This window comes from Mirounga leonina, unplaced genomic scaffold (genome assembly GCF_011800145.1).
Source record: "Mirounga leonina isolate KUSES-001 unplaced genomic scaffold, KU_Mleo_1.0 Mir_114, whole genome shotgun sequence".
Classification (NCBI taxonomy): Eukaryota; Metazoa; Chordata; class Mammalia; order Carnivora; family Phocidae; genus Mirounga; species Mirounga leonina.
In genome coordinates this window covers 45,068,816-45,080,161 of record NW_023270265.1, presented here as the reverse complement: position 1 = coordinate 45,080,161, position 11,346 = coordinate 45,068,816, and the positions used below count along the sequence as shown (strand labels likewise).

The 11,346-nt window shown below is 46.1% G+C and overlaps 1 protein-coding gene across 1 annotated transcript; it reads left to right on the top strand.

Moving 5' to 3' along the window:
* Positions 1-3,813: 3,813 nt before the first annotated feature.
* On the top strand, positions 3,814-5,920 carry CUNH10orf120 (chromosome unknown C10orf120 homolog). The gene is made up of 3 exons (XM_034987329.1): positions 3,814-4,395; positions 4,592-4,667; positions 5,168-5,920. Exons 1-3 carry the CDS (start codon positions 4,211-4,213, stop codon positions 5,918-5,920), a joined length of 1,014 nt encoding a protein of 337 aa, XP_034843220.1. The 5' UTR covers positions 3,814-4,210.
* The last annotated feature ends 5,426 nt before the right edge of the window (positions 5,921-11,346 follow it).

Here is an 11,346-nt window from a genome sequence, read left to right as displayed (position 1 = left end):
GCAAGCTGGTGCAGCCACTCTGGAAAACAGTATGGAGGTTCCTCAAAAAGTTGAAAATAGAGCTCCCATATGATCCAGCAATTGCACTACTGGGTATTTACCCCAAAGATACAAATGTAGGGATCTGAAGGGGTATGTGCACCCCGATGTTTATAGCAGCAATGTCCACAATAGCCAAACTGTGGAAAGAGCCAAGATATCCATCGACAGATGAATGGATAAAGAAGAGGTGGTATATATATACAATGGAATATTATGCAGCCATCAAAAGGAATGAGATCTTGCCATTTGAAATGACGTGGATGGAACTGGAGGGTATTATGCTGAGCGAAATAAGTCAAACAGAGAAAGACATGTATCATATGACTTCACTGATATGAGGAATTCTTAATCTCAGGAAACAAACTGAGGGTTGCTGGAGTGGGGGGTGGGGTGGGAGGGATGGGGTGACTGCGTGATAGACACTGGGGAGAGCATGTGCTCTGGTAAGCGCTGTGAATTATGCAAGACTGTTGAATCTCAGATCTGTACCTCTGAAACAAATAATGCAACATATGTTAAGAAAAAAAAAAGATAGCAGGAGGGGAAGAATGAAGGGGGGGAAATCAGAGGCTGAGATGAACCATGAGAGACGATAGACTCTGAAAAACAAACTGAGGGTTCTAGAGGGGAGGGGTGTGGGAGGATGGGTTAGCCTGGTGATGGGTATTAAAGAGGGCACGTTCTGCATGGAGCACTGGGTGTTATGCACAAACAATGAATCATGGAACACTACATCTAAAACTAATGATGTAATGTATGGTGATTAACATAACAATAAAAAATTTTTTTAAATCGGCAAAAGACTAGAACAGACATTTCACAAAGGGTCAACTCAATGGCCAACAGAAAAAGCATTCAGTCTCATTTGTACCCAGAAAAATGCAAATTAAAGCCACTGTGAGATACCACAACATACCCACCAGTGTTGACAAGGGGGAATTACTGGTGGGATTGTGAACTGGTAGAAACTTTGGAATAGAGCTGAGAATTTTGTAGGAAATCGATGCTACACATACCCTAGAACCCAGGACTTCTGCTCCTAGATTTGCACCCACTGGAAAGCATGCACATAACCCAAGGAGACATGTACAAGAATGCCCCCCAAATCATTATGATTATGAAATCATATGACTAAGAAATCATAACATAATCATGCTAAGCAACGATGAAAATGAGCCAAAGTCAAACATATTGGTAAGAGAGTCTGAAAAACACAATGTTCGGGGAAAAAAGCAGACACAAGGGAGTACATATTATATGCATCTATTACCACAAAGTTCCAAAGTGGGAGAACAGCAAAAAACCCTGCTGTTTAAAGACTACAAAAAAACATTTAAACTAATCTTTAAAAACCTAGTAAATATAAGTAGGTTTGATGATTAATTTTATGTGTCAACTTGGCTGGGCCATGAATAACTCTGGATGTTTCTGTGAGGATGTTTTTGGATGAGATTAACATTTAAATCAGTGGACTTTGGGTAAAGCAAACTGCCCTTCATACCATGGGTGGGCCTCACCCAATCAGTTGAAGGCATGAACAGAAGAAAGACTGACGTACCTCCAGGAAGAAGAAATTCTGGCAGCAGGCCTGACCTGCAACAGGGGCTCTTCCCTGGGTCCCCAGCCTGCCAGTCTTCCAGCCTCCAAAATCATGTAAGCCACTTCCTTAAACTCTCTTCTCTGTCTCTCTGAACAGCGCTGACTAATACAGTAGGTTAAAATAGAAGAAATGTATATAAAAGGTAAAGGCTACAAGGCAGAGACATAAAACGAACATGACAGTAAAACATAGAGGATTAAAATGACAGGCAGTAGAAGAGGAAGCGTAGAGAACAAGCCAGCCTACGGGGTTGATGACAGTGAATAAAAATGAGCACAAAACCACGTAACAGTCAGGAATAAGACCTGAAGTAAAAATGATCGGGGAGAAATATCTTAAAAAAAAAAACCAACAAAAAGGTTGGGGATGGCAATGAGAGGGAGAGAAGGAAGTGAGCTCGAAGCAGGTTAGTGGCGCTGAGTGCAGGAAGCATCAGTTTCCCCACAATGTGAAGACCTGTTGTCATGGTGCCACCCTCCCAGGCAGACTGGCAGGGTGCCCCTTTCTCACCACCTTTCCCTGATGTCTGGAGAAGCTGGGTCCTGACCTTGGCACCCTTTCCTGTCCATATATTTTGGAATGGGACCATAGCTCCTCCTCCTAAATATCTGGAGGTACCAGCCTGCTGAAACACAGCCAGACCTAGAGGATCCCTCATCAGCGCATAGCCCAGAGTAACCAGGGCTGATGTCTGTGTATTTCCTGCTTGTCTGTTTCCCTCTTGCATATTTGTGTATTTATAGCACCCAGATCCTCCTCTATATAAGTTTTATGTTCTGCCTTTTTAAAATATCACATTACACCACAGATACATTATTGGAAATTTGTCCAAGACTGGCTTTTTGATAGGTACATAATATTCCATCATATATCATTCACTGATTGTTTCACAACTATGTGTTGAGTGCATATGATGTGTCAGGTGTGTGGTTCATGCAAGGTCACTCTTCATTAGCACAGACGGCTGAGTCACTGAACACAGAGCAGGAGACCTTTTCTTTACTGCTAAGAGATACTCTTTGCAGATTCCTGGGTTTGGAGCTGTTCCAGGTAACTGAACTTGCTTGTGTGAATGGGAGGAGCACCGTTGTGTTTTAGATGTTTCACATGGAGTATGAGCACTGGACCACGTCCTAAACATCCCCACTTTGAATTTCCTGGTGGAGTCAAAGGCAACCTTTAGGACCCATACTTGTCAGAGACAACACGGAAGTCCTCTTCCATGAGCCACTGTTTCCTTTTCATTTTTTCCAGTGGGTAATACACTCCTATGGTTCTAAATTCAAGACAGAATAATGTGTACAGTGAAAAGGCTCATTTCCACCACTTTCTCATCTGCCAGGTACCCACCTCCGGTAGCCATTTTTATTAGTTTTTGTGTGTGTATTATCCTAGATTTTCTTTATGCAAAATACAAATATATATGCTTATTTGTTCCTTTCCCACTCTAAAAGGTAGTCTACAACTTATATTCTTTTGCACCTTGCTTTGTGCGTTTATGCAAAAACCATACTTAATCATATTTCTTGGAGGTATTTCCATACAAATAAAGATCTTCCTCCCTTGATCTTTATTACTGCAGCATAGTATTCCATTGTATGGTTGATCATAACTCTCTAACCAATCCCTGTTAATGGACATTTGAGTGTGTCATTAGGTTTGTCATCCCAAACAGGCTGTGTTGACTAACCTTGTGCATATTTTATTTTATACACATAATTGCTGGGCCAAGGGTAAATGCATTTGTAACATTTGATATATATATAGTCATAATACTTTTTGTAGGGGTTGGGCCAACGTCCATTCTCACCAGGAACACTCTTGATCCCACCTTTGGCCAGAGGCCCGGGACGATTGCTAATTGAGTCAGCAAGCTAAGCATCTGCTCCGCGAGGCCCCATGCTAGACCACAGCAACACAAGAATAAGATGCTGCTGGTACTTCCTTTTGAGCAGAGGGAGAGCCAGACTTATTGGACAACCAAGGCAATCTGTGACAGGGCTATAGCATAATGATACCAAGACTATGAGAACACAGACAAAGGGGTGATTTATTCCACAAGGAAAACTTCAGGGGAGGCACAGGTGAGCTTGAGAGACAAGCAAGTTGCCAAGGGGAGGAGAGGTCCCTGACACCTGGGCGCAGCATGAACAACAGCTGGTTCCAAGAAACTGGTTCCAGGAGCCGTGGATAGCATACTTTGATGGAGCATGAGGAACCAAGATTGGAGAGGCAAGTGAAAACCAGAGAGAGACTGAGCCTTCATCCTAAAGGGACTGAGCAGTCTCTGTTGGCTTGTAGGTGGCAGTGACGTGGTCAGATCGTCCCTCCAGCCACGAGCTCTGCCCCCCCTATTGCCCTGGACTCCAGCACTGCAGGAACATGGTACTGTGTGTCCATTTCACCCCAGGGCATCCTGTGATGCCTAAACTCAGACCTCACAATAGCCCCCAAGCAGGCCAGTTATGATGCAAGAGAAGTTTGTGACTGTCCCTTGGGTTCCTATTACACTGTCCTAGAAAGCAACTCCAGGCATTGACGCCTCCTATCCTAGCCTAGTGTGGGACTATGATCAGAGAATGGGAGAATGGCTGTCAGAAGGTAGGAAAACAGAGGACCCAAGAAAGGAAAGCTGCAGAGGGAATGTGGAATAAGAACGGAACACCAGTCAGAATATGTACCATGAGCGATTCCTTTCGGGATAAAGACTCCCTGTGCTGCCAACGGGGTCTGTGTTCGGCTTCGCCATTGGAGTGAGTGTAGCTGTGCTTCTGGTCCTTTCTCCCCATCCCCCTGCCCCCCAGAACGAACCAAGGGGAGGAGCCCACCCCAGTCACAGTGGTCCTAGCCTGACGAATGCAGAGTCGCCCTAATTCCCGCCCCCCCCCAAAACTATAAGTAGAAAGACCCTTCCTGGAGTCCTACTTTACCTGCCTCTCTGCCTTTCAGGATATGGACCAAATTCTACCAATCAGATCCACGAATTGCCCTCGGGAAATACTCCCCCTTGGAAAAAGAGATCCTAGTAAGTGTCCTAAAGCTTATTCACAGGGAGGCCCCGCTGAAGCAAGGCAGTAGGCTGGGGGGTGGAGCAGGAGGTTCAAAACCCACCAGCCACGGAGACACAAGTCTCCCAGTGGCCTCGAGTTGGCTGCGTCCGCTGGAGGCTCCCACACCTGCATAGCAAATCCTCCCTTGTTCCAAAGTCCTGGTCAGGAATAGAGCTGTGAGTGCTGATGACAGACGGGAGCTGCCATCTCTGGAGCCCTTCCCTTGTGCGAGCTGCTTTCATATGTAAGGTCTCGCCATGCCCTGTAAGTCGGTACTATTCTTCCAAATTCACCGTAGAGAAGAAGAGACAGGATTTGAACCCAGCCTGTCTGACCCCACAGCTCCTCCCTGCTTCCCACTGCACAGGGGCTCAGACTCTCAGCCACAGGGGGAGAGGGGCCACGAGGCAATTCTTTCGGTGGGTGCCCTGTTCCTGTCCCGTTGCGATTTTAACAGTCCCCTTCACGTTGTCAGCGTCTGGGTGGTGTTCACACCGTAGCGGCAAAACGGCTTCTGACTCACAAGCAAGAGGAAGAGTGGAAGATGCTCAAGGAGCTCCAATCACTGTCTTCGGACTACAAGCGGGCGATGGACTATAGAACACAGCATTCCCCTCCCTGTGCTACCTGTAGGCCCCTCGAAAAAATATGGACTGCAAAGGTGATCGTGCCCCCAGAGGAGTTAAGAATGCCACAGCGCGAGAAGCTCACCATCATCAAGCACATAGAACGGATGCAGCTTGCTCGAGCCCTGAGAAACAGGCAACTCTTGCCCTACATTGAGAGGTTTCGGGGCTCTTCCTTTCTGTCCAGAGGGGGCCTGTGCCCAAAGGCGAAAGACAAGACGAGGGAAGACGAGGATGACAAGGACGCTGATTTCTACAGTGACACCAAGCAAGAGGCGAGAAGCAACGCAGAGAACACAGCCATAAAAAGACAAGAAATAAACCTGAACGTAATTTTCAAGTCAGAGGAACCAAAAAAGTGTTTCACACACCAGCCAAATGACCGGAAACCATTCTTCCCCACCAAGAAAGTGGAACGCTCCATCACGGGCTTAACCAACCGGAATCTCCTCCCCGTAGCTGAATTCCCTGGCGACCTAATGCTGATGAATCAGGATTTCATATCCCGGGGAGCCCACCCCACTGAGGGGACGAAGGTCAGCCTCCCGGGGGAAGAGAGCGTCTGGAAAGAGTACATGCACAGAGCCGCTCATCAGGATTAAAGTCCTACTATTCCCATGGTAACCAAGGGTCCTGGTCCTTATTACTCCCGAGGCTCTGCCCTGGTCCCTGGATCTCCAGGGCTCCTCCAGGTAAGACCTACCGGCAGAGGCTTCCTGGTTTCAGACATCCCTTGGCTCTCGGCTCTCGGCTGCCACCCTCACCCGCAGCCCGGGCCTTTCCAGGATGCAGACCCCTCCTTTGCACCCACTGCCACGGGGCCTGTGTCTTTTGCCCCTGCCGGTGAAACAGACCACCCTCAAATGTACTGGCTTAAAACAACACTCACTCATTTAGCTTGTAATTCTGTGGCTCAGCAATTTAGGTTGGGTTCAGTCGGCTTCCTCTCGTGTCTGCAGTTACCTGCAGGTCAGTTAGGTGACCCCCCAGGGGGCGGACAAGCATCAGCGGGGTCCGTGCGAGGGACTGGCCACACGTTTCCTGCGTGCAGCAGGCTGGCCCAGGCTGGTTCCCAGGCCACTGCAGAACCCAGGAGAGTAAGTGGATGTTTGCTAGGCCCTTGGAGCCAAGACTCAGAACTGGCACTCCGTCACTGTGTCAAGTGGTGTGGGCCAACGCAAGACACACGGCCGGTCCAGATGCAAGGGTGGGCATATGGACTTCATCTCTGGATAGGAAGAGTTGCAAAATCACACTGCAAAGTGCATGGACACAGGGAAGCAGGTATGGTTGGGACCCTGAAATCAATCCATCTCCCACAGTCCCTGGAGCTGGGACCAGCCGATAGCCCAGATGGGGGAGAGAATGCTCCTCAAGGAGAAGGCTGCCCAGACCTAAAGTCTGGAGGTCGGCTCCATGCTTCCCATGTCTTGCTGAGCTATGCAGCTTCTACCTCGGAAGGTGGAGCCTACCCATTCCTGGCCTCCTCTCTTTGCGCCCTGCTCTTAAGTCTAGCCAGGTGACCCACACCTTCCCTATCAAGCCAAGTGCAGGTACAGGGCACACAGGGCTGTCACGGGCACAGCTCCTTCGGCCATGTCCGGAGGGGCATGCGGGGTCTCTGAGGTTAGCTACAGCAGCTTCCATGAAGGCCTGCCTGTGCCCCCGAGTCGCAGATCCAGCAGACCAGCTGCCGGGCAGCACATTCAGCATCTGAGAAACAGGGACGCATTCATTTCTTGTCTGCATCTGAAGCACAGAAGGATCCCTTAGTTCATTGCACCCTGTCCTCAGCGATCTGCACACAGTTGGAAAGACACTGAACTTGTCCATGTGGGCCCACAGCTTCCTGGCACAAGGCCAGCTTTCTTTCTGGCCCCTCCTCTTGGGTGGGGGTGGGGGTCAGATGCTTATGTCAGCTCCTTCAGAACCACAGCTACTCTCCCAGCAGAGGGAGAGCCCTGGTTGGGGGGGGGGGGGAGGCTCCTCCTTCTCTCATTTTCCAGGATAACTCCATCGGCCACAGGGGCAGGTGAAGAGAAAGGCATCACAAGGAGCCTCTATGGCTCGCATTCCAGCATGCGCGTGCTAGGAAGGTGCACACACGAGCTGTGTCTTTTCAAGTCAGCCTCAGTCAATCATAAAGCTAACGTTCCAAACTCAAGGACATCTCACCACGCATCTACCTTGGCTTCATATGTGTCACCCAAAGCAAACGCCAGTCATACATCAGTCCGTAAGCAACAAGGGTGGGAAGTTAATGCACCTGCTACGTGGCCCTGGGTACGAGGACTCGGTCTGGTTCGGGCCGGCTCTTGGCATCCTCTGCTTATTGTGTTCAAGCAGCGGAAGGTCTCTGTGTCCACAGATCAGTGGGGCAGAGCCTTGGGGGGCAGTGGTGCTTCTGATGCAGTGAGGAGGGTCGGCGTCTTGAGAGGTTGACAGTTTGCTGCAAAAGTCCTCCCTGCTCAAAGTTTAATCCATATTTAGTTCTTCCAGACCTCTTCTGGTTCTAGTGACTCTCAGCTCCTGGTCCTTCCAGGCTCTCTTGGCCTTGCTGATGATCAGTTATCACCAGCACACTCTGTTTTAGCGATATCCCTCAGCTCACTGCTGTTGGCGGCTTACATCACTGCTTGACGTGAGTGACTCCATCGATGGTGCTCTCTACTCTGGATCCTTGTCTCAGCCTAAAGGTCACCTCCCCAGAGGCAAAGGTCACCAAGTGCTTAATGTATCTGGGCTGTACTGATCAGATGAAACACAGTCCTCCCTAAGCTTCCCCCACCCTTGGTTGGCGTGGGGGGAGGAGAGTGGCAAAAGATGGTTACAATGATTTTGTCAGCACAGTGCCCCCCAACAAAGGCAAAATATCTGATGGACTAAGCCAGTTTCCATGTTCCCCTGCTGGGGAAGTCTTTCTGAACTTGAACTAACTTGGACTTTTCTAGAGGGCTCCTGGAAAAAACTTAAAAGCATTTGTTCTCTCTCTTTATAAAAAGGAAGATATTGAACTAGTTAGGTTTATTTGACATGTTAAATTACATGGAAGCGTTGTCAAATAGGAAGTGATGTCTGACCTTTTTAGGTTACTTTGGGATGGGGATATGTGGTTAATACAAGTTTTCTAGAAATTATATGGCATTCCTAGAAATCTGTCCTGGGATAATGGTATTAGTCATAATTCTAGTTATTAACTTAAAATGTTGTATGTCGCAGAAATAATCAAATTTCCTTGTCAATTGCATTGTGATGAACTCTCATCAGATCTTTAACTGTGGCTATTTTTAAATCTTGTCATTTAAATCTTGTCCTTTACTATTCTTGGTTAACTCTGATGCTCTTGCAAAAGTGCTCCACTTTCAAAAAGACTCATGGAAGGGGCTCTGACAAGTAGAGGCTTCTGATAACTTTAAGATCATACCACTGAACTGGGTGAGAATTTCCAGAACTCTAAGGGAAAATCTGGATTCATAAAACTGATAACAAAAGGGCAAGATCAACAAGAATTAATTACATGGGACTGCATAAAGCCCTGAGGGTGATTATTATGACTTTTGCTTTAAAATATCACTAGTTTCTTAATATTTTATTTTCCAGATTTAAGAAGACTTTTCCCCCCACTCTCTTCTCTTAAGCTACTCATGACTTACAGCAGTTTGGTAAAATTTACCTTTGTGAATGAAAGTGAAACAATTACTTTTTCTCCCTACCTAATCCCTCCAGCATTTGGGAATTCTTAGTGAACATTCTTGTTTTCATGGCAATATAGTTATTTGTGTAAGTTCAATAAAAACCTCTTCTTATTAAGATCACAATTGGAAGCATTGGTACATCATCAAGGCTTTGACTGGAATGTCATATTTGAGAATATGCATGAATCAGATATGACCAGACAGCTCTAAAAACTAAGGTTGACTCTATGGAGCCAATAAAGCCCCTTAAAAAAAATTGGCCCGATACCTCGTTTACAGGGCTCTGACTAAGGAAGGTCACCTCCAGGCAGGTCCAAGACCCTCGGCATATCTTGGGGATCTCAAGAAGAGAGGGATTAACCCAAATCTATAGGTATTATAGATGAAATCTGATGACGAGTCCTTGGCTTGGCTTCTTAGCCTTGAGAGGCTTTAAAAATCTAGTCTGGGATTCTTCATGAAAAGTTCCAGCCAAACAGATTAAAAAGAGCTTATATGGTCACCACTATCCTTGCTGCACTTATGTAAATAATCAGGCCATGTTAATGAGACTGGACTTATTTTGCAAATCGTATTTTGATTATCTCTGAGAGAAATGGGGGTAACTATAGAGGGAAAAGTATATTTTAATGGGAACCTGTAGCACATCCATATAGGTGGTAGATCCCAGTCTTACTCATTGCATTTAAGATTTTGTTATGTACCTGTAAGCTGGACTCAGTCCTGCATTCTTTTAGTTTCTTCTGCTATCTGCTACACCTCCCCAAATTGATGTTTCCAAGTATTCTCCCACCCTTCTGACTTGGAATCGTTCAGAACTAAAACTGCTCTTTTCCTGAAGACATGCAAGCTACAGCTCGACAACTTGACATAAACTTCTGAGAAATGCCACCATGGCTCGTGTTTAGACAAATTTTACCTCTCTTGCTGTGAGGACCACTCAGGGAGTTCACCAGGACACCTGATGACATTTTTCCTTGCCCTCCTTCTCTGCAACTGTTCATCAAACTCCCACATGAAAGGTACCCTCCCTGTACCAGAAGAGAGAAAATACCTTTATCACCAGAGATAAGGAACTTGGGACAAACAAATCTGTATACACAGAACTCATGAAACTGACCCTTATTTTCCTACTTGTTTCTTCACCATTTACCGCTCCTCACACAAACCCCTTTGTCTTGTCAAATCTTCACAGATTTACTGTCTGTCTAAAAGGCATAAAAACTTCCTGCTCTGGTAACTTCTGGTAACTTTGGGTCTTCATCCTCTTGTGAAGGCTCCCATGTACATGTAAAAATTTAGCAAAATTTGTCTGCTTTTCTCCCGTTAACCTGTCTCGGTCAGTTCAGTTTTTAGACCCACCCAGGTATCCTAAGGGGGTTGGAGAAATTTTCTTGCCTATAACATGCATGATCGATGCTTTCACTTTCTGTTTCATCAAAGTCTCCAAAGACCCTCAAAGATCTCAGAAAAATACAACCTGATAAATACCAAGAATAACTGGAGGGACATCTGCTAAATAGAATGCTTGGAAAACACTGATCCTAAGGGTTTACATAAAATGATTCTGACTGACTTATGTAACCTTAAGCTTTATTGACTGGACTTTCAAATATCAAATCATGGAAACCCTGACCCCCACTAGAATGATGGCCTGTGCTTTGCTATTTCCAGCTGCTACTTTGTATTCATTTTGCAACAAAGAACCTCACCCTCCGTTTGAGCAAGTATCACTCATCTTTGGTACAACCTCAGAATTCTTCATGTGAAACAGATCCAGACCATTCAAAAGACTTCATTTTCAGTGAAAATATCTAAATTCCTATATAGATTCAATAATTATCTGACTGCATCTCTCTTTTTCTTTTGTATTCTGTGCTAATTGCCACCTGAGAGATTAAGCACAAACGATTTAATTTCCACAAAAGTACCCCAATGCATCAATGGGTGGTCGGTCACTCCATTCCAGTGAGACTCATCACTTACCATTTGGCAAACGCTCTTTCTGGTGACTTGTATAGCTTTTCTCATCTCAGGCCAGCCATTGCCCTGAGATCCGTTCAATCACAGCTTCTGACAACTCAACTCATCCCCCATGTCGGGGATGTTCCAGTCCTTTCTGAAAAGGAGTGTACAGGATATTCTTTTCTGCTTAGAGGAGGATTTCTTCCACTTAAGCCTGAAACACATTCAAATCTTTTAATGATTTATAAAGCAGTTCTGGTTTCAAAACCATGGTGGCGTTGAAGGATCTATAATGTGAGGGGAGAAAATGATGGCTGATTTTATTTTCATCCTAATGAATATAACCTTAGGAACCATTCCTCCAATAG